The sequence below is a fragment of the Esox lucius genome, chromosome 19, assembly GCF_011004845.1.
Source record: "Esox lucius isolate fEsoLuc1 chromosome 19, fEsoLuc1.pri, whole genome shotgun sequence".
Classification (NCBI taxonomy): Eukaryota; Metazoa; Chordata; class Actinopteri; order Esociformes; family Esocidae; genus Esox; species Esox lucius.
In genome coordinates, this window is record NC_047587.1 from 15,969,370 (window position 1) to 15,993,820 (window position 24,451).

The following is a 24,451-nucleotide window of genomic DNA, read 5'->3' on the forward strand; positions in this document are numbered from 1 at the left end:
GATATAGAGTATGTATCCAATGAAAGAATATCAATGCTTTTGAATGATTTCTGAGCTAGAATACAAGCTTTGAAGAGTTGGAGTTCGAGAACGCAAAGTTTGCTTCATCACCTTTCTATATTTTGGCATAGCTCAGATATCCCACTCCTCCAGAATGTTTTACATTTTTTACCAAACTTTGCCACTTTAATGAAATTTGGTAACACTGAAATATGCTGATTTGCCCCTTAGATCAACAATACTCATGTCTCGTTTCCAAACGGCTTCTGGAAGTGTACTTAGTACTGGGGACTGCATGAACAATATGAGACAGTATGACAGCCTGTCTGCTATTTCTTTTCCCTTTTAGTTAAACCTATATGAATGGATGGAAATTGGTGAAAAAGAAAAAGCTTCTTTATTGTTACAACTGAACATTGTAAGACAAACCCTGTTGGCTTAAAAGATGCAAAAAGATCAGAGATGAAATTTCCATGGACAGGCTGGTTTTTATGTTCATTTTGTGGAATGTGGTACTTTACAGTGGTCATTCCTCTGATGTTGTCAGGCTACATGCACTTGTAATTGACTCCAGTAACAATGTTGGTGAGATTAGCTGCAGAGCTTGGGCAAAATGTCACTGCATGCTCTCGAACAACTCACCATTTCCACTCTTCCTCTCTTGCCCTCCCCCTTTCTCTCTTTGTTTTATCTGTCTTTCTGTCTGTCCGTTTGACCAGACGCTCTAAATAAGGCCATAACCAGGATGTTTGTGGTTCTTCCACTTTGTCTGAGTAAACCACAAAAATTTAATTGTAAATACAAACTATGAGCTAAATATGGTTTTTTTCCAGCAGCAGACAGCCAGTGCAAGCTAACAAAGTACATATAGAAGTTGTGATGAGAACAAGAGCGCAAAACCATTGAAGGTGAGGGACAGGCTAGTTAACTAAGGGCCAGAGGCTGATGGCAAATGTATTGTAATTAAATGGCATCCAACTGGAATTATCCAGCAATCCTGTATGACATTAATGGATGTAATGTGTAGCCTATCCTCCCTGTCTGCTCACTGCAGAATAAAATTTTAAATAGATCGTTTTTTTGTAAACCTGTAATCCTTTCAGGGTTACCACAGGAATAGTATCTCAGCAAAGCAAGAAAAGATCCAAAACAAATAGACTTGTGAAATCACTCAGAGCTTTTCAAACAAATAATTGCAGCAGCGCTGTTGAAAAGACAATCTCTGCATAGGAACAATGTTACATTTGACAGGCTTCTTTTTTGAGTAATTACAAAGACAGGATTCTTAATGAGAAGTGCTAATATCCCCTGGAACATTAATGTTATATGATGTGGGGATTGAAGGGAGACATATCTAGTAACATCCCATTAGATCTGTCTGTACTTCTCCTGTCCAGCTGGCTCTCGACCAACTACAGAGCAACTCACATGCTCCCCAGCAGGTGGATAGGCGAGTAATTGGTTTGATGGGTACCATAGAGCTCCAGAATAGTTTTAACAGTTCAGACATAATTTGCTGCATTTAGCCCTCAGGTACAGTAATTGGAGCAGAGTTTCCTGTGATGGCACAGTGGCTCGTCTGAAGCTACTCTCTCACTCTTTCCCCTCTCTCATTCCACATTCCCCTTAAATTTCAACTTGCCTTTACTATGGTTTCTCTTGAACTATTCTCTTCTCAGTTTGAAAGTTCCTCAAATCATTCATTTCTGTTTCTCAGAATTATTGGGTAGTAACCTAACACATCTTATTGGTGCTCCCAGTCTGATACATTAATATATTTTTCCCACTTGGGAAATTTGTTGTTAAATCAATCAGGGTTCAACAGTAAAAATTTAACACAATATTAAAAATGTGAATATTATACAACAGATATTCAAACCAGATATAAAATAAGTAATAAGAATCATTAAAAGTTGTAGTGCAAAAATGTAGCAATAAATATCCTAGCTGGAGTGGTGCTCTTCTTTTATCTAGGAACATTGACAGGAGTCTCACAATACTAGTGATCATATCCCTCGTGAGTCCCGAAAAGGGGGTGTTGCTAATATTTATGACAGTAAATATAAATGTACTCTCAAACATATCACTGAGTTTCATTCTTTTGAAGTTTTACTCATGAAAGTTAACCAGGCCGATAAATCGTTCTACATAGCTACTATTTATAGGCCCCCCGGGCCATACACAATGTTCCGAAATGAGTTTCCAGAATTCTTGTCTAACCTTGTAGCCATGGCAGATAGTATTCGATTTTTTGGCGATTTCAATATTCATATGGAAAAGTCCAAGGATCCTCTTCAAAAAGCCTTTGAAGCCATAATTGACTCAATGGGTTTCATCCAACATGTCTCAGGTCCAACACATTGCCACAATCACACCTTAGATTTAGTCCTGTCACGAGAAATAGATATTGTAGATCTAATAATTTACCCCAAAAATCCTGGATTATCGGATCACTGTCTTATTACATTTACCATCAAAACAAGAAATCCACTTGCCAACCAAACAATGAGTTTCAAAAGACGTAGTTTAAATTCTCGGACTACAAATAAATTCCTTGATATTCTTAGTTCGCTCATTAACGACAGAGTAAATTAATCTGTAAAAAATCTAATCGAGGATAAACTCAATACTGCGAAATACATTAGACACAGTTGCACCACTAAAAACAAAAGAAATACGCAACAAGAAACTTGCTCCCTGGTACACATACAATACTAGAGCACTTAAGCAAGCCTCCAGAAAATTGGAGCGAAAGTGGCGCTCCACCAAGTTGGAAGTATTTAGACTAGCCTGGATAGACAGTACACTACAATACCGAAAATCACTCACGTCTGCTCGATCAGCATATTTCTCCAACCTGATTGAGGCGAACAAAAACAATCCCAAATTTCTCTCTGATACAGTTGCAAAGTTTAGCTTAGCAAGTGAAGTGGCTCTTCATCTTAGTTGTTATGAATACATGAACTACTTTAATGAAAAGATCATCACTATTAGAAAACAAATGACTGACTCCTCCTTAAATAGTTATGGTCCTCAAAATCTTAGTTGTCCAAAACATTTCCTGAACCTCCCTGACCAGGTGTCAATGGGGACACTTGAATTTTTTGATACCGTATCGCTCGACACATTTACAACATTTCTAATGAGTTCTAAACCCACAAACTCTCAGCTAGACCCGATTCCAACAAAATTACTTAAGGAGCTATTTCCTGTGCTAGGTCAGCCAATGCTGAACATAATAAATTGCTCCCTTTCCTCCGGATGCATACCAAACTCACTAAAAATAGCGGAAATTAAGCCTCTTCTAAAAAAATCTAGGATCCCGACATATTAAACAATTATAGGCCAATATCGAACCTCCCGTTCCTCTCAAAAATCTTAGAAAAATGTATTTCCCAACAACTGAATGCCTTCCTAAAGACAAATATTTATGAAATACTTCAGTCCGGTTTCAGATCCTATCATAGTACTGAGACTGCACTCGTGAAGGTAACAAATTACCTTCTAATGGCCTCAGACAAAGGTTCCGCATCCATCCTGTTGCTTCTTGCTCTTAGTGCTGCTTTTGACACTATTGATCACTCCCTTCTCTTAGAGAGACTGGAAACCCATATTGGGCTACGTGGACATGTTCTAGCCTGGTTTAAATCATATTTATCTGAAAGATATCAGTTTGTTAGTGTGGATGGTATGCTTTGGTGTTCCTCAAGGCTCGGTTCTGGGCCCATTATTGTTCTCACTATATATGCTCCCTCTGGGCGATGTAATCCGAAATCACAATATTAACTTTCACTGTTATGCGGATGACACACAGTTATATATTTCAATGAAGCATGGAGAAGCCCCTAAATTAGCTACTTCGGAAGCATGCGTTTCAGATATTAGGAAGTGGATGACAGACAATTTCTTGCTCTTAAACTCAAAGAAAACAGAAATGCTCGTTTTAGGACCCAAAATACAAAGAGCGTTGTTAGCAGATCTCACTGTGAACCTCGACGGCTGCATGGTCGTATCCCAAAAAATTGTAAAAAACCTTGGCGTTACCCTTGACCCTGACCTCTCCTTTGAAGAACATATAAAATATGTCTCAAGAGTTGCTTATTTTCATCTTCGAAACATTGCAAAAATTAGAAACTTTCTATCAAAAACTGATGCAGAAAAATGTATCCATGCTTTTGTTACTTCTAGACTAGATTACTGCAATGCTCTTCTCTCTGGTTATCCAGACAAATTAATAAATAAAATTCAATTAGTGCTGCACATGGCTGCTAGAATCCTAACTGGAACAAAAAAATTTGAACATATTACTCATGTCCTGGCGTCCTTACACTGGCTGCCTGTTAGGGTTAGGGCAGATTTTAAGGTTTTACTCTTAACCTATAAATCAATACATGGACTTGCTACTACTTACCTTGCTGAAATGATCCAGCCATACATACCTACACGTAACCTTAGATCGCAAGATGCAGGCCTTTTAATTATACCTAGAATTTCTAAACAAACAGCTGGTGGCTGGGCCTTTTCCCATAGAGCTCTACTCCTGTGGAATTATCTGCCAATTAAGGTTAGAAATGCAAACTCAGTGCAAACTTTCAAGTGTCTACTAAAAACTAATCGCTACAGCACGGTTTATAACTAGGTGTAGCCTGGCCCGGGGGCGTGAAGGTGACCAGTAGGCTTGATACTGTCCACCCTCGCTGTCTTGCCAAGTGGGCTCTCGTCGCCACTGGATGCCCTCCCTCCAATGCCTTTCGGGGGAAGAGTCACTGGCTTGTTGTTGACTCTCTGTTGCGCACTTGTGCAATTGGGCTGTACGCTGCTGGCAATACTCGGCCCTCATTCAGGGGCGTTGCGGTTGGTGTGTGTCCCTTTGGTTGATGCCTGGCAATGTGGGTGGATTGATTTCCTGCCTGTTGGGCCCTGTCAGGGGCCTCCCTCGGGTAGGGCCACAGTGTCACCGGACCCCCCCGTCTCAGTTCCAAGGTGTTACGCTGCTATATTATTGTGCTGGGGGATATGAGGAATGCACTACTTACTTTTTTTCAGTCTCCTCCAGTTTTACATTTTAGGAGGAGATGAGGTCCTGGTCCACACCTGCGGATTACCTGGTTTGGGGGGCCCGTTGCTGTCCCTGTCCTTGTCCACCTGGTCATACTTCTGACCAAGTCTAAAATCAAATAGACTCTGGATTTAGCCCAGAGAAATGTATTTATTATTCCAATTGGACTCTTAATATCTCACCCGGCACAACCAGAAAAGGACTGGTCACCCCTCTGAGACTGGGTCCTCTCTAGGTTTCTTCCTAAAATTCAAACTTCTTAGGGAGTTTTTCCTAGCCACTGAAATTCAACCCTACTGTTGTTTGCTCCTTGGGGTTTAAGGCCGGGTGTCTCTGTAAAGCACTTTGTGACAACTGCTGTTGTAAAAAGGGCTTTATAAATACATTTGATTGATTGATTGATTGAATATGTATTTTTGAATTTTTTCTGTGCAGATCTAAAAATTGTAAAACCTGTTGGGATAAACAGTTATTAAACATATTTGTTACTCTACAATTTGGGAAAACTGAATCAAAAACCTGAAGGAAGAATCTGAAAATGGGTATGAGTGGGGATGATCAGGAAAATCTAAGATATTCTTCTTATTCACTCCTGAGTTTCTCTGGTAGCTGAATTTGTCTGTGAAATTAATTTGATGCTGTCTCTTTTTACAGATGACAACTGTGTTCTCAAATGTCTGCTGACTGCTTACTGGACACTTCTTAGCCTCTTTCTGTCTGAATCGACCGGTGACAGTCAGGATAGTATAGTGTACAGTAGCTTGGTAGCAGCTGTTGTTTTAACTTGGCTTATCTGTCTTGTCTTGTGGCCCAAACATAGTTATAATTCCATTGCAGGCAGCCCTCAGGTTGTTTCTACAAAGTTCATCCTCACTCATAACCTTATATTTCATCTCACTTCTAGATTCTCTTTCAGCAGTTGCATTGCCATCACTTCTTTTTACACAGTAAGCAGTGCTTTGTTAATCCTAGGCTAATTGTTGGTATAGATAATTCACTTGGAATCAAAGAATCACTTGTCGCCTTTCTGCATTCTCTCTTCTCAACACGATCCTGTTGATGAGCCAAGAAGGACTCTCACTGTAGACTTGTAGAACCCTTGATGGATTCCTAGCCAATGTTCAAGATCTTGCTTGGCAAGTTGCATATTAGAAGTTATTTTGTCGTTATTATAGTACTATGTTTTCTTTAAATTGCAGTGATTAAAATCTTCTAAGTTAATGTTTGGGGCATTAGGAGATTGAGATTTCAATTTCTTTTTCACAGTTTGAATATGATCAGCAGCATTCTTTGAATTGCATTTTAAGTGAATTTAAATGACAGGGATTAATATCTGGGGAAACTGTTCTGAAAGTTTGACACCTCTTACCAACATTGAAGACAGTTTGATATCAGGCAGGAATAGCCTCTTTCAGGGAATTACACTGTTGTGCCCTCGGTCGGTTGATATATAGGCATACTCCGCCCATCAAGATTTCCCAGTCATGTGGCCATTTTGGTTCAGTCAGAGTGGACACCCAAATCTCCAATGATATGTCCATGTCTGAGTCAGACAACCAAAATGATGGCGGCAAATCTAAAAGCAATTGTACCAGATTAAATTCTGATGACACCTCTACTGGCTTGCAAACGATGGCATTGTTCTATTTGTATGTTTTAACCACAATTGAAACTTTTTATTGAAAAAAGAAATGCAAATGCCTACTTTCAAACAGCTCTTGTGTAGCCTTTTTTCAATATGTATGTATCTGTTCCCAAGAATCCAATACTAATACTAATTCTTTCATTTTTGGTAGCCCAAACAGTTTGGTTCCAAAATCAATTTTTGTAAGAGGAAATATTTCAGAGTACATTCTGTGATCAGAAGTGAGTGAAAGTCACATATTAAACATTGCCACCTTGTAGAGAGAGAGAGAGAGACATCCATTAGAATTGATGACACAAGTCAGCATCTTAATCAACTACAGAGGGCATGCGGCCCCCACCCCTTTTTGCGGCCCTCAGATGAATTTAGAAAACAGTAAAAGGATATATACAAAAATATATATATATATATATATATATATGTATACATGTATCATGTTTGTCCTTACATTTTTGTAAAGTGAGTATTGGAACCAAAATCAAAGTAGTGAAACAGCCAAAACAGTGTTCAAAGCGTTTAATTACACGGCAGCGAACATGGGGAATCCCGGGAGAGATAAGCAGAGCGGGAAAACCGCACGTTGTTCAATATTTTAAAATTGCCCAGATATACGTGAACTAGCATCAGACCTCGTTTACTTTTAATGTGTTTGTTAATATGTTAATCTTCTGGCCCCTGATAAATGCGGGCCTGATGTTATTCCAAGTTAACCTGCGGCTACCTGATGACCAGTACATAAATTCTAGTGGAATATTCTCAAAAGTATCCAAGCAAAAACAAGTATTAAAGATGACATCTGAAGTATCTGACATGATCAATGTGCTGGTTTTCTTCCAGACTACAGGTATTTGTATAACCATTGCCCAGGTCTAGAGTGGAACGTAATGTGTCGGGGGTGCTGTGAATACGACGTGATTCGCTGTAAGTGTCCTCTCCAGGGCACTCCCGTCGGCTATGCCGTGCCCTGCTGCCGCAACGCCCTCAATGAGTGTGACCCCTGCATTATCCACCCAGGTGGGTCTTTCTGTGCAGGTTGTGATGCTCCCAAACCGTCTGCTAAGTGGTACTATTGTATTTTGTTACAAGTTGTTGCATGACTTCTTAACAACCTGTTGACATTTTGCAATATATTTTCTTTATCAACATTTTGGTCATCCCCCTAAACTATTGTCCTGATTTCACTGAAATTACAGAATCACTGCTGGATCTTCTTGTTCTCCTGTAACCTATAGATTTAACTGGTGTTTATGTATAAAAATGAAATACACTCTAACAATTTTTGCACAAAATGTCCACCATACATTTTCACTTTGAGTGAAGAGTACTTCATGTAGGTGGTGAAGGCATGGTGAAGTTATGTAATGTTTAGACTGTAATGTATACTCTGACTGTAGACTTTAGACTGTAATGTATACTCTGACTGTCGATTTTAGACTGTAATGTATACTCTGACTGTAGACTTTAGACTGTAATGTATACTCTGACTGTAGACTTTAGACTGTAATGTATACTCTGACTGTCGATTTTAGACTGTAATGTATACTCTGACTGTAGACTTTAGCCTGTAATGTATACTCTGACTGTAGACTTTAGACTGTAATGTATACTCTGACTGTAGACTTGAGACTGTAATGTATACTCTGACTGTAGACTTGAGACTGTAATGTATACTCTGAGGCTGTCTCTTTGATGCTGATTTCCCTCAACCTCGCCGCCTGTCTTCAGTTTGTCTGAAACTCTTCTTTTCATGTCAGTGAGCTAATATCTTTTTCTGTTCATTTACTGTTAACTGCTATAATGGAAGAGAAACCTGATTATGATGTAAGTAGGTAATATGCCCATATGGGAGGGCAGTAAAGGTAGTTGGCCGATTGAAACCAACATCAGTCATTGGATATGGTGAAACCACAACTGTGAATTAATGAATCACTGAAATATATAGAAGATTTTCATGAAATATCAGTGTTCTTTAGTAAGCAGTACCTGCTTGATAGTTTACTTTCTATTATTGATCTCAATGTATCTCTTTCTCTTCACACTTTCCCTCCCTTTTTATCTATTGCATAGGTTGCAGCATATTTGAGAACTGTAAGCGGTGTAACAATGGGACGTGGGGGCCCAGAGATGATTTCTTTGTCAAGGGCAAGTACTGTGCTGAGTGTCGACCCGGCTGGTCAGGCGGTGACTGCTTGCGTGAGTACATTACTTCTCCCAAATTCCTCAAACCAAGTCTACTGACAAATAATCCCTTTGAAATGAAATGATGGCAAATAAAGAAGAAAAAATGTGTTTAGGTTATTAAATCTCTTTAATTCACAATTGTCAATGTGAGGTACAGTGGGGAGAACAAGTATTTGATACACAGCCAATTTTGTAGGTTTTCCTACATACAAAGCATGTAGCGGTCTGTAATGTCTATCATAAGTACACTTCAACTGTGAGAGACGGAATCTAAAACAAAAATCCAGAAAATCACATTGTATTATTTTTAAATAATGTATTAGCATTTTAATGCATGGAGGTGGAAACATCATTCTTTGGGGATGCTTTTCTGCAAAGGGGACAGGAAGACTGCACCGTATTGAGGGGAGGATGGATGGGGCCATGTATCGCGAGATCTTGGCCAACAACCTCCTTCCCTCAGTAAGAGCATTGAAGATGGGTCGTGGCTGGGTCTTCCAGCATGACAACGACCCGAAACACACAGCCAGGGCAACTAAGGAGTGGCTCCGTAAGAATAATCTCAAGGTCCTGGAGTGGCCTAGCTGGTCTTCAGACCTGAACCCAATAGAAAATCTTTGGAGGTAGCTGAAAGTCCGTATTGCCCAGCGACATCTCCGAAACCTGAAGGATCTGGAGAAGGTCTGTATGGTGGAGTGGGCCAAAATCCCTGCTGCAATGTGTGCAAACCTGGTCAATAACTACAGGAAACGTATGATCTCTGTAATTGCAAACATGGTTTCTGTACCAAATATTAAGTTCTGCTTTTCTGAGGTATCAAATACTTATGTCATGCAATATAATGCAAATTAATTACTTAAAAAATTACAGACTTCTACATGCTTTGTAAGTGGGAAAACCTGCAAAATTGGCAGTGTATCAAATACTTGTTCTCCCCACTGTACATTGTGCCAAATATTTGTTTTAAATATTAAATTATACTGTTTTGTACTTGAAGTTATCCATAAACCAATCAATACATCTGTAAGACTCTTACTACTTCCAAGCCAGTCTTGAGAACTACAGTCTTCAATCATTTAAGAGCTGTTTATCTTGTAACTGTTGATGTATATGAAAGTGTTAGCAACAGTCAATGAAGAGTATCAAACCTTATCAACCCTTACCGGCAACATTTCCAGTCATTTCCAGCTCCTATTCCACACTGAAGAATTTTAACATATTGTGACACACTTCACCACTGTTACACCACTCCAATGAGACTTGTAGGAGCAGTTATGAAGTGTGTTTGTTTGCCACTGATCAACACAGACATTTCTGTAATGTCAAAGTGAAACAAAAAATCTACAAATTGCTCTTAATGAATTTCAAATAGAAAATAAAAAATATGATTGCATAAGAATTCAGCCCCTTTGCTATGGCATACCCAAATAAGTGGTGGTGCTACCAATTGTGGTTAGAAGTCTTTTCAGATGTCCTATCAGATGTCTTGTCAGAAGCCACCTGTGTATAATAAAGGCGTTTCATGTTTTCGGGTTAAATACCACCTGTCTCTGGGAGGTCCTACAGTTGGTTTGTACAGTTCCTATGACAAACTACTTTAGGAAGAGGGAAAATTCTAAGCAAATCCGGGAAAAGGTCTTTAAAAGCACTAATCAAGAGTAGGTAATTACAACATTTTCAAGGCACTGACTCACCCCAGTGCACAGTAAAGTCCATCATTATAAAATAAAGAATAGAGAATATGGCCTGTTTTAGACTGAGAATCACATCAAAATGGGGAGAACATGAAGGTGTCTGGAAATGTTCCAAAGGCAGTGTAGACCCAATATGTCCTAAGGTAGTTGGATGAACAGCCTATGTTGTGTCCTTGATAATGCATGGAGCCTTCGTCAGACACCTCTGATAAATGCCCTGGAGTGCATAAGGAAGCGCAATAAGTTTGTGAATAGAGTCCATGAAAATAAGTCTACATTGTAGATGTTCTGGACTGCGGCAGGAGTACAGCGGTTGGAATGATTTTCTTACTGCCGGTGACTTTTCTCTTCATAAATCTTGTTCTCTGGTCTGCTAGCAACACTCACACTTTAAAACACAGGGGAACTTCTTGGGAACTTATTTTCACTTCTTGGGAACTTATTTTCACTTCTTGGAAAGTTATTTTCACCTCTTGGGAACTTATTTTCACTTCTTGGGAAGTTATTTTCACCTCTTGGGAAGTTATTTCCCCAGCATGTATGTGACTTGCAACAGGCACAACTCCCTTTGTGTTTATTCTAAAGACTTCCTGTGTTATTGCATTCAAGTATTGCATTTAAGGGCGTTTTTAAAGTGAGCATTAGTGCCACACCACAAATGAATGTAAAGAGCCAAGGCAAGAAATAACATTGTTAATTGTTTGCTGTGACAATTTCAATTGCTTTGTAAGATCAGATAACATAACAGTAATATTCTCCCAGAAGTAGCAACCAAATGGTTTGGGCAATAAACATTTAGCTACAACCAGTGGATTCAAAACATTTGGGAATGTTTCTGTGAGGCACCTACGGATGAATGTTAAGTTGAAGTTAGGGATGTCCATTTGGTGCTCAATAAACTGATAAAAAGTTTGAAATGGGGAAATTATTAAATACTGGTACATACTGGGTTTTCTGATACCTACAAGGGTGTTAAAATATCGATTCAAATTGCAAAAATAGACAAATCTTAAAAGTATTTCCACAGCGACACACTTTAGTTCTTGCTCTATACTAGGGTACATTAGATTTGAAATAATGTATTGACAGTGTTAATCTTAAACCAACTTTTAAACGTAGGTTTTGGTTAGGGAGCCAAATGTATTTGGACACATTAAATGTTGTATTAAAGTTGTATTTTCATCCACTTTTTACCTACATTAGTGAAAGCCTGTTGTCACATTTTGGTAAGTAATTACTTGAAGTGGCAGAAATACAGTGCTAAACTACTGTCACTGTTCAGACATAGTGGATATCAGAAGTCTACCTACTTTTATTGAAAATGCAGCATTTGTTTACAGTATGTCAACGTTGAAATGTTTTTATATAACAAATGTTTGGCACAAACCTAACACCACACATCACACTGAGAACACCATCTCTTTTGTGAAGCTTGGTGGTGGCTGCATCATGCTATGTGGTTGCTTCTCTGCATAAGGGCCTGGAAAAATAGATGGCAAAATGGATACAGCAAAGACAAATTCTGGAAGAATTTTTGTTTTTGAAGTCTGCAAGAGACCTGCGACTCGGGAGATTATTTATCCTCCAGCCGGACAATGACCCCAAACAAACATCCATAGCCACACTGGAGTGGCTTAAAAATAAAGAGGACAATGTCCTGCAGTGGCCCAGTCAAAGCCCAGACCTCAATCCAATTGAGATTATTTGGAAAGAGTTGACAATTGCTATTCACCAGGCCCTCGATCACACTTGATGGAACTTGAGCAATTTCACAAAGAAGAATAGGCTAAAATTGCTGTATGCACATGTACAAAAGCTGTATTGCTGTATGCATATGTCTGAAAATGAGGCGAACAATTTGTAAAAAAAGATTACGCTTTCACGTTATGGACTTTTCTGTGTTGATCGATGGCAAAACATTCCTAATTAAAAACATTTTGTTTTCAAGTTGAGGTACAATAAAATCTGGAAAAGTCCAAAGGGTTGAATACTTTTGAGAATGTATAGTTCACTAAAATGAACTATTACATGTATACTGTTGTCTTACTGTAAATAAAATACCATTGGATTGCAATCTGTAACGTGTCAGCTCTGATTGGTTCTATACCTGTTTACAGAGTGTGGGGGAATGATCCATAAACGTCAGGGCCACATAGTCCTGGAGAGTTACCCCACCAATGCACGTTGTGAGTGGACCATTCAGGTGGACCAACCATTTACCATTGACTTCAGGTAGGTGAGACCAACCAGGTATCTAAACTATTTACCATTGACTTCAGGTAGGTGAGACCAACCAGGTATCTAAACTAACTATTCAGCTGGTTCTGGCATGTTAGCATTGTAAAACAATGTGTCCCATAGTAATAATATACTCTGACATGAAAGGACTATACTTTGGTGTAATAGTTATTAATACCTGACCGATTTAACAGTAATTTAATTTGAATTAGTCCATTTTGTTTCATAGCTCAGTTTCTGAATGTCCCCCTGGTCTAGAGCTCATGAAAATGTATTCCACTTCACATGTGATGACTTCATATTATCTCCAAAACACATTAAAAAAAGTATTTATTTGAGGGCTAATGCAAATAAAAATGTTGGGCTGCTTTCACAACTTTTGCCACAATATCTTGTGCACACATACAGTAATAGCTTTGTGTTTTGAAATGATCAGATCCATAGTAAATAATGACAGCATTATTTCCAAACACATAAAGTGCCATGTTAAACTACACAACCGTGACCAGCTCAGACAACTAGGCCAAATCCATGATTCACTGACATATGGACCTGAAAGCATACAGTAGTATAAAAAATGTGGTTTCCAGTCTCACTTTAGACTACTTTCAGACAACATGGTCTAGCAACAGAAAATGAGGAATCATAATGTAAAGAAATAGGGCCATATACTGCTGTTTTATGTTCTTTGTGTCATACAAGCCATTGAGAACATTAGGAAATAATGCTGTTATCTGTTTCATATTGCTGTGTTCAAATTCAGATTGATATGAGCTTTTGAATTAACCTGCATAAACAAAAAGGGCTATCTTCTTTTTATTTCTTACTCTTCTTTATACCCTTAAATATGACTCAGTTGCATGAATTAATAGTCCATGTATTTTGTGCAGTCTGGCTCAAAAGGGTACCGCCATACAACTTGATTGATAGACTAAAGTTTGGCAACACTTTACGGAAAATAATATAAATGATTCAGCCAGCTTTGAGCTGAGCTCAACTGGAATCCTTCCACAAGAAAACACAGCTCAAGGGAGGTGAAGTTAAATCAGTAGAAGCATTTAGCCAGGTAACATTTTGTTAAATTTAGAAAGTAGCCAGGAAGAGCTACTTCCTATAGCTACTGTTTTTTCTGGTTGGTATAAGAATACATTTTGTTAAAATGATGGATGGTGGGGGCAGGTATTTGATTTTGTGATGACTCAATCATGTAAGAGGAATTTATTCAACCACTGAGTGTGTTTTCTTGTTTTCTGGTCTCGACCATGTAATGGCGTTTGTATAGGTTATGAATGACAGCTTATAGAGATTGTAGTATGGATTATTTTCCTGTTTCCCCAGTAATTTTACCCTGTCAAAGACACTGTTTTCAGTAAACACATTCCACTTAGTCAACAATATACACTCCACACCTTGATAAAAAGTTATTGCCTGAATGTACTATTTTAGCCGAATATGTGATGAATTGTCAAATTATGTGTTTGCTGTACTTGAATCCTACTGCATGTTTGTCATGATGGCGGTAAGGCAGGGCATGAGAGCTTTAATACGTCCTTTAATGTTTTTTTCTTTACAAATAACAGCAAACAACAAAGGGAGAGCCATCAACCAGGAACTGAGTACCTAAACTTAAATAGGATCCCCAATTGCCTCTAAAATGTCAGGCCCTGACTACCTCCCCTAGGCGCATAGAGATGCCTAGAGGCACCCCAGCCAGGAACTGAAAATGTTCATTTAAATAAAAGAAAACTGTGGAATATGGAATATGAACAGTATTTTGGTTAAAGCCTATAAGGGCATCACATTGCACGATGTGTTTACAATTTGTTCTTATTTATTAGTTATTTGTAAGTTATTTTTAATATTCTAAAATGTGGTGCACTACTTGTGCATTACCACTGTATTCATACATTTTGGATTTTTTATATTAGTAATGTCTCTCTGTGTCCTGCCTTGTATTGCATTTGAGTGCCTTTGGCCAGGTCGTCCTCGAATGTAACATTGCTTGTAGGAGGCCTGACAATGGGAGAACAGAGGACTGTTAATAAAAAGAACTAAGACATGACAAGAACAACGTTGCAAAAATAACCAAACAATGTCGGACAAGGTACAAGAGGGAAGAAGGGATTTAAGTAGGGATATCGATCAGTAACACAGGTGAGGGCGATAACAGCAAACAGGTGTCCGTGCTCTGAATGAGGAAGCTAGGGCTTTAGATCTCACTGGCCGACTTGCGTGCCAGGACATGACATTGACAGTGAGAATTGTTTCAAGTGGTTAAATAAAGGTTTATTGAAATAAACATTGAAATTGTATGGCCATAGGAATGTGTTATCTTTGCAGTTTGTTTGAACATACGATGAGGAAAAAACATAATTGGATCACTGGATTGGATGGCATCATTAGATCTAAGTCTGGACCAACAACACAGTTTAATTTCAGGTTTTAGCCGTAGACGTAGTTACTAAGGAATATTTAGTTGAAACACACAGATTATTAAATTTCTTTACAATGAAGACAGAATGCCACAAACACAAACAGGGATTCCCATTAGCACAGGCCCACTTCATCTAAAAGACCTTGATATCGAGGAATTGTTCAACTAAATATATATTACATTGACTAATTTAGAGAAAAAACTATATACACTCACCTAAAGGATTATTAGGAACACCAGACTAATACTGTGTTTGACCCCCTTTCGCCTTCAGAACTGCCTAAATTATACGTGGCATTGATTCAACAAGGTGCTGAAAGCATTCTTTAGAAATGTTGGCCCATATTGATAGGATAGCATCTTGCAGTTGATGGAGATTTGTGGGATGCACATCCAGGGCACAAAGCTCCCGTTCCACCACATCCCAAAGATGCTCTATTGGGTTGAGATCTGGTGACTGTGGGGGCCATTTCAGTACAGTGAACTCATTGTCATGTTCAAGAAACCAATTTGAAATGATTCGAGCTTTGTGACATGGTGCATTATCCTGCTGGAAGTAGCCATCAGAGGATGGGTACATGGTGGTCATAAAGGGATGGACATGGTCAGAAACAATACTCAGGTAGGCCGTGGCATTTAAACAATGCCCATTTGGCACTAAGGGTTTAAAGTGTGCCAAGAAAACATCCCCCACACCATTACACCACCACCACCAGCCTGCACAGTGGTAACAAGTCATGATGGATCCATGTTCTCATTCTGTTTACGCCAAATTCTGACTGGGAATGTTGACAAAGCCACTCTAAAATGTGCAGTTTCACTGTATTGGGGGGATCTGGGGGGGTCCGGTAGATGGCTTATGGCAGAGAAATGAACATTAAATTCACGGGCAACAGCTCTGGTGGACATTCCTGCAGTCAGCATGCCAATTGCACCCTCCCTCAAAACTTGCGACATCTGTGGCATTGTGCTGTGTGATGGCACATTTTAGAGTGGCCTTTTATTGTGACCTGCCTAAGGCACACCTTTGCAATAATCATGCTGTCTAATCAGCATCTTGATATGCCACACCTGTGAGGTGGATGGATTATCTCGGCAAAGGAGAAATGCTCACTAACACAGATTTAGACAGATTTGTGAACAATATTTGAGAGAAATAGGCCTTTTGTGTACATACAGAAAGTCTTAGATCTTTGAGTTCAGCTCATGATAACTGAGGGCAAAAACTAAAGTGTTGTGTTTATAATGTTGTTCTGTGTATTTTGTATTTTAGTGGTGTATGAAGAAGAAATTTGACTGTTTTAAAATAACCAACTTTCTTTATATAGTTTGAAAGTCTACTCTGACCTGCTGTGCAAATTGACTCTGACTTAAGTCCTCTGGGTCAAGTACCCATAATATGTTTGTAATAGTGCTGAAGCTTGTTTACTAAAATGTAAACTGTTTTCAATACCAGTGCTGACTCAAATATCTGTCCTTGTTAAAATATATTGGTAAAATATGTGCTGTTTCTGCAGCCCATGTCACTAATGATTGTGCAGTCGTATCTTAAAATGTTAATCTTAGCTTATGTGCAATTGGCCTATTAGTTCCATACAGTAACAATTGAATCCTTGTTGCCACAAATTGGACAGAATTATAATAAGCCATGATCTCAGCTTAAAGCCTTGCAGATTTCTCTGAGTCTACTATTTTAGCATTGATCTATTTTGCAGGCAGGGGAAGCAAAAAAAGGTATGAAAAAAATCACTGTTGCCTTGGTGAAAATACATATCCATAACATATTCTACCTTCAACATAATCAAACAAAAATATAATATGCAATTCTCACCTCCATTACAGGAAGTGAGTTGTGCAAAATGCAGGTATTACTCTTTTGTGCCATTAACATGTTCAACGGCTCAAGGGTGCACTAACAAGCAGTTTACATCATATTTGCCTCCCATTCGAGGGGAGCCAAGCAAGAAACCTGTTAACTGTTTGGATTTGGAAAATCCAGGCCTGGCTATTGAAATGAAAATGTTTTGGCTGGACAACAAAGCAGTGACTGCAGTGACATATAAAATGTGTAAGTCAATTGGTACAATTAGCTTTAGCTGGTCACCATTCAGTCATTCAAAGAAAATGTATTTGGTCAACAGAAATACTTTGGCTGTAACTGAGGCTGACTCTGGTGATTCATATTAGATCAAATGACAGCAAACACTATAGCTCAGAAGGCCTGATACATTTATGGACTTGATGGAACATGCACCTACACAGGTAAGTGCCTATTTATCTTCACTTCAGTACCCCTCAGACAGCTGTTGGGCAAACCACTACAAATGCACCACTGGCTAAAAACATGCTGTGCCTCATTGGAAGTGACTTTTATGGACACCTCTAACCCGATGCTTCCATTAGCTCTGCACACTGTGGTCAACAGACAGTACCACTACTGAACAAGACTGACCTGTATGCAAACAAAATTGAAATGTCCTCTCTCGTTCTTTGCCCTCAGGTTTATGATGCTGAGCCTCGAGTTTGATCACTCCTGTCACTATGACTACATAGAGGTGCGTGATGGCAACAGCATCCAATCTCAGGTGATTGGTCGGTTCTGTGGAAATGACCGACCTGCTACAATCCAGAGCTCCAGCAACTCCTTACACATTCTGTTTGTATCTGATGGATACAAGAACTTTGATGGCTTCTTCGCCACATTCCAGGAGAGCTCAGGTAGGAATAGTAAGCCTACGCATGACAGGGAATCTTTAACTTTCATGGTGACTGCGTAGGTTAATATGGAGTAAATGTACAATGTTTTTTATACTACGACTGGTTTAGTTACATAAACAAGACTTGTTGGGAGATTTACGCCAGATATAAAAGACAACATTGTAAATGGTTTAACATCAGTTTATTTCTTGGATATTTTTTTCTTTAGTGCAGACAAGGGGAGTGAGTAAGCAATTCATGTATTTACCATTGTTAATATATGAATTCTTGTTTGTTGAAATGGCTGTTACAAAGCCCATGTCATGTGTCAAGTCTTTGGGTTTTGTGTTTACAGCATGCAACTCCTCCCCCTGTCTCCACGATGGTACCTGTATTCTGGACTCATCTCACTCCTACCGCTGTGCCTGTCTGGCTGGCTACACGGGGCAGTGGTGTGAGAATGGTAAGTGCGCCATACGGGTTAGTGTTTTGTTACAACATGATATCAAAATAAATGTCATCTGTTTTTGCCACTGATCAACACACAAAATGTCAAAGTGAAATATTAAATGTGCTTTTTTCCAAATTGTTGATTGAAATTAGTACAGTTCCTAAAAAACAAGAAACTAGGCACGCCTAGTTCAGCCGGACCACAATGGTATGTACTTCCCTCTTGAGATTCGAACACAGGTCGCCCACGTGAAAGGCTGTGTCACTCACCACTATACTACAGAGCTCTACGTTAAATTGGTGTCTGTAGAGCCTCTTGTATCTATGAACAAATCATGTTTTGCCACTGGCCGTTTTAATAGCTAATTGGCCATTCATGAATTATATTAATACAGTTAAATTGACTAATGTTTCTTATTAAGTTTACCTCCACCACAAATAGTGTCTAAGAAATGTTAGCTTTTGCCACTGGCTGTTAGAACAGCTTATAAGCCAGTAATAGGCTTACTGGTGTCTACTAACTTCTTAGGAATAATCACAAGAATTGAGAAGTTGCTAGTGAGACTGAAGATGAACTTTTCCATGCCAGAAACAGTCGCAATATAACCGTATACAGTTTTAGTTAAGACTCACTGTAACGTAACTACTGTAGCCTATGTTGTACCCAGCAAATGTGTTTGTCTATCCTGACCCAAAACGCATGCACGGATGCGTAAAAAAAAAAAAATCAGGCTTACTATAATGTAGTCACTGGAGGTTTTAGCCAGCCAAGTTTTCGTCTATATGGAATAATTAATAACGCATACTTCGCATCGCCTGCAAGGAGATACAAACTCGTTATCTATAGTTCGCATGTCTGCTTCTCTAACCACTATGCTATTTTACAAGGGGTAGTCTGTCAGTCACTCAGTCAGTCAGTTAGTAAGAGACATTTGCTTTTCTTAGCTGGCTCCGCTTACATGGTCCGGCAAAAACAACATCATGAAGAGGAAGGAACATCGCTAAGATTCTTCAAAAGCACCCATCAGGGTTAGGATATAAGAACATTTTCAAGGCATTGTTTATCTCCTTGAGCACTGTTAAGTACAATTTTAAGAAAATCCTGAAACAAAACCTGCTGAGGTCTACAAAAGACCTGGGACTCGGGAGAAGAGTTATCTTCCAACAGGACAATGACCCCAAATATACAACCAAAACACATTGGCTTTGGTTGGGTAAATAGGTGGGTAAATATGTGGGTAAATAGGTCAATGTATGTGGCTTAAAATAGGTCAATGTCTTTGTATTCATGTGGCCCAGTCAAAGCCAGAATTAAATTGAGAATATGTGGAAAGAGTTGACATTGTTGTTTACTAAAGATAAACGGCCAACTTCACAGAGCTTGAGCTCATCCAACATGATGGATTTTTGCAAAGAAGATTTTGCAAAGAAGAATGGACAGAAATTGCTATCTCCAGATGTGCAAAGCTGGTAGAGACTTATCCAAATAGACTCACAGCTTAATTTGCTGCCAAAGGTGCCTCTATCAAATATTGTCTATATAGAGTGAATATTTATGCAATCAATTATTTTCTGTAATTACTTTAAAATAATTTAAATATTCTTTTTTTCACTTTGACATTTTGGACTTTTTTGTGTCGACCAGTGGCAAAAATAAATCATCTGTCTGCAGTAGTACAGCAAAAACCAATATATCACACCAGTTGCACGAATGTCAATATCGATGTGGTTTTTGGACTTCTCTTAAATAGCTCATATAATAACAAACTACACAAATAACAATAACAAATGTAAGATAGCGGTTCTAAATAGGTTACAAGAATGATCAAATACAATATATTTTGGAGGTTAAAGAGACTATAGTGGATTGTTGGGGTCACTTCAAAAAATATTTTCATAATCATCTTAGTGCTGACAACAGGAAGCCGTCACAATCCTTTAGGCAAGCTGCTTACACAGAAAGATGCAGAGTGGTATGGCACTGGTAATTTACAGATTAAGCATTAATCCCAAAACCATCTGACATAATTCACATTTTACTTTGAAGGTTCAGTATATGTTGAGGTTAAAAGATTGAAATGCATCATACAAGGTATCTGCTTGTTTAAAGAGGGACACATGCTAGAGCCACTGTTAAACATTTTAGATTTCCCTCAGCAAATTAAACCGAGGCAAGGACTCAATGGCATAAATAAATCCACAGCTCTCCCCATTGTTCAAATGTGTTATCATAGTTAGAGGGATCAAAGGAGGGGTTTGTAGGAAGGAAGGAAGGAAAGGAAATTGGTCGAAGGTAAAAGTTACTGTTTTATTTGCTTTGCAATACGGACTTTGTGATTGAACATTGTCAAGCTAAAAACATGACAGTGTAAATGTTCAAATAAAAATGTGTCCTTTGCTTCGTTCAAGTCCTTTTCAAAATATCAGAAATTAATAAAATATAAACATAAGATAAAAAATAAGAATAATGTCAAATCCTGGCTGGTGCCCTCTAGGCATTTCTATGTGCCTGGTTGTCACAGCCAGGACCTGATCGCAGAGGTGCCTCTTAGGTTTATTTAAGCACAGAGACCACAGACTTTAAAATGTCAACCTTCATTAATTCATGAAAAAGGCATATGTGGATGTAATTGCTTTTAAATGTGAATTCATAAAATAAAAATTGTACGTTAATCGTATTTGTCAATCACCCATGTATGGTTAGTGAACATCTTTGTGAGAAAGACTGAGAGTGAATAACAAGAGAAAGGGAGAGTCAGCATGGAAAAGACAGTAAATAATAGTTGTTGGCAACTTGAAAATGAATGGGCGAGGCCTAACTAGGCTTTTCTCTGCTTGTTTTCAACTGGGGCAGTCACCTGTCTGCAACCCACCCACCCACACCATGTCTAACACCTACCTCATATTAAAGGGGGTTGGGTTCCAACAAGGTCCTACATGACTGGAACGTCTGGACACAAATCCAAGACAACCCTGCTTTTTTACAGGCGTCTGGAAGTTGATCTCTATTTCCATGCCCACCGCTACGACCCGCTCGCTCACCCCACCCCTGTCCTCACACTGTGAAAACAGACTAGCCAAGTGCCCAGCCCTTTTTCTTCCTGACTGTCTTCATTTCAGGGCTACAACTGAGTATATGAAACGATAACACAAAAACAGGACTGCCTCTGCAATCGTACCCAGCATTTCCATTGGAAAAGATGCACTCTTAAAACGAAAGTGAGAAGTGGATAGATGGAATTCCGTACATATTGTTCATCCATCTGGAATTCCCATGAGGAGGGCTGTATTGCTTGTTTGTGAAGTAGATTTATGTTGTGGAAACACGTGTCCCCGTTTTACCCAGAGGCCACTGCTTACACTGGAATTGAAATGGTGGACTTGGCAACAACTGCACTTTAGGTCTGCAACAATTTACCCATCATTAAACAGAATAGCATGTTTTCAAGTATGGATTCCATCCTGCTTTACTGTATATTTTCACAGAAACAGTCTTTATTTCCAACTGTATTGAAACTTTGACAGGGGTTAATCGTGTGTGCTTTATGTTTCTGAATAGCAGAACAAGGTGGGCTACCAGTGGCAATATCTAAAACATTTGACTGTACATTACTTGTATTCTTCCATTGAAGGCATTTATTAATGTTGTCTTGTAAGCTGCTTTATGAGCTGCACACAAAAGTATTAAATACACAAATGCAAATTAATATTCTTCCACAAAAGTTGAATTACAGCTTTAGGATCAGGAGAGCATCTGTGATACAATGTTTATAATATCAGTTTTTTGCCTGTGAAACCTGAGGCATTACTCTATATATAACTTACCAATATATTCAATATAGTTTTGGTTTGAGATAAGTGAATAACCCCACTGTAGATCCAAATTCAAACAGGCTGGCACATGACTAGCTTTTCTGTTACATCACAGCGACCATGCAAATAAAAGAAAAATAAGCTGAAAAGAAGCCTGTTTAGTAGTTACTTCAACATGATTTTGATATTTTGCATCCTCTTGGTCACTCAGAGAAGCAGTATTCACATCATGACTGATCAGGGGCAAGGTATGGTGGAAAGGCTCACCTACACAGTATTTAAATGTGTTAAAGAGTGCTGCTTCGCTCCTGATGCCCCAGTTCCCCACAATGTTCACTGAAATTGAATAGGGCCCCAATCAGCATCATTAGAAACAATCTAAACCTTAGTGTTAGTACTCTGTTAATAAACCTCCTGTGTATTGGTAAGAAGAAATCATGAACCATGCCCTTAAGTACCCACAGCAGCTACAGAGTGTCTGCATGAACAACATAAGAATCGAGTCTCACGTGAATGCCCACAATCTGTGGTTTAATTTTAAAGCTGGTAGAGGCTATTCCCAAGAAGACTCAAAGCTGTTATCGCTGCAAAGCCCCTTCTCCAAGGCACATAATAAAGGGTCTGAATATACTTATGTGCCTGAAAATTTGCAGAAGGCAATTTATGTCTGAAAAATAATGAGTTTAGGACCTGTGAGCTGGGTTCTGAGGCTTATTGATAATAACGTTTTAATTTCATAGAACACCACACCCATTGTTTGGTCTACTCTATCGTGATGTAGTGGGACGTCGTTGTATTGTGTGTTGATTCAGCCTCTATTGAGAATGCTTGTGTGTTTGTGTGTATCTCTCCAGTTATTGGCTGCCGGAGGCCCCCTGTACCTGTACATGGTTCCACAGTGGGGCTATTCCATCACTCTGGGGCACGAGTCACCTATCGCTGTGACCCTGGGTTTGAGCTGAAGGGGATCCACACAGCCATTTGCCTTCAGGATGGTACCTGGAGTGCCCCTGTCCCTCAGTGTGGTAAGAGGCTAGTGAAAGAAGGGCACATCCCATTGCATATATAGGTGCTGGCAGACATTCCAAACTAATCTAATGTTTGCGACATAACACAACAACTTTAAGACTATATACTGTATATTGTGTCATTCTACTGAATTGCAAATGGTACAATTAGATTTTGTTCTGTTTTGAAATTAATTTAGACACTTTGATACTCAAAATAAATTGTTGTCAGGCAACACTGGATTTATGTTGCAAACTATTTGTAAGAACAAAATGATGTTGCTTGCATAGGAATTTAAACCTACACATGAAGATTGGTAGAGCTATTTTTAAATCAACTGCCAGTCTGCTACACCCCCACATCCACCCCTCTGCCGCTGGTTGTCCCTGTCCTTGTCCATCTGGTCATGCTTCTGAACTGGCTTAGGGTTTATAGACTCTGGACACAACCCAAATGCAATTATTCATTATTACTTAATTATTACTACTCTTAAAATGTTCACCAGGCCCAGCCAGATCACCCCTTCGAGCCTGGTTCCTCTTTAGGTTTCCTCCTAAATTTCAGCCCCTCTTAGGGAGTTTTTCCTAGCCACTGTTGGGGTTCTTGGGGTCTCAGGATGGGTGTTTATAAAAGCACTTTGTGACAACTGCTAATGTAAAATGGGATTTATAAATACATTTGATTGATTGATTGTTTACTGCAATATGTTTTTTAGTCTTTTGGTAGTTACCAGCTTTGAAAAGATTTTAAAGGGATGTTGACCCATCAATGTCTATTATTTGTCAAGTGCACCGAATAACATGCATCATTCTGAACAATGAAATTCTTCATCGGGCTACAAGTCTAGGTTACTCTCATGCTTTGAGATAATTCTTAGTACTTTCTGATACTTCCAATTACTTCTTGGTGACAGCTTATTTCTGGCCACTCTCCAACACAGACCATCTTCATTCAGAGCTCTTGATATGGTTGACCGGGGCACTCTTACTCCACTCCCAGACACAAAACTATGTCGTTTCATCAAAGTGATTGTTGTCCTCTCTGTGGCTTCTCTCACAGTTGTGCATACTGTTTGAGTGCTAATGTTTGAGGGATAGACCTTTTTTGCAGTCCCTGGATTGGTGTGCTATAGTTTCCACTTCCAGATTATTTTTCCATATGTGTTTACTGGGATATCCAAACACTTGAATATTATTTTATAACCTTTTCCAAATCTATCCATATTTTATTTT

General features: G+C 38.9%; 1 protein-coding gene across 2 annotated transcripts in view; it reads left to right on the plus strand.

The window, feature by feature from the left end:
* Positions 1–24,451, plus strand: part of pamr1 (peptidase domain containing associated with muscle regeneration 1) — a 48,296-nt gene that overhangs the window by 18,248 nt on the left and 5,597 nt on the right. Inside the window, exons 2-7 of one of the 2 annotated variants that reach the window (XM_013138965.4) lie at positions 7,542–7,718; positions 8,772–8,897; positions 12,697–12,811; positions 17,752–17,969; positions 18,304–18,411; positions 23,066–23,236. In XM_013138965.4, coding sequence (XP_012994419.2) covers positions 7,542–7,718; positions 8,772–8,897; positions 12,697–12,811; positions 17,752–17,969; positions 18,304–18,411; positions 23,066–23,236 — 915 coding nt within the window. Of the gene's footprint in view, positions 1–7,541; positions 7,719–8,771; positions 8,898–12,696; positions 12,812–16,465; positions 17,514–17,751; positions 17,970–18,303; positions 18,412–23,065; positions 23,237–24,451 lie in introns of those variants that run through there. The other variant, XM_010883672.5, reaches the window with a different exon arrangement.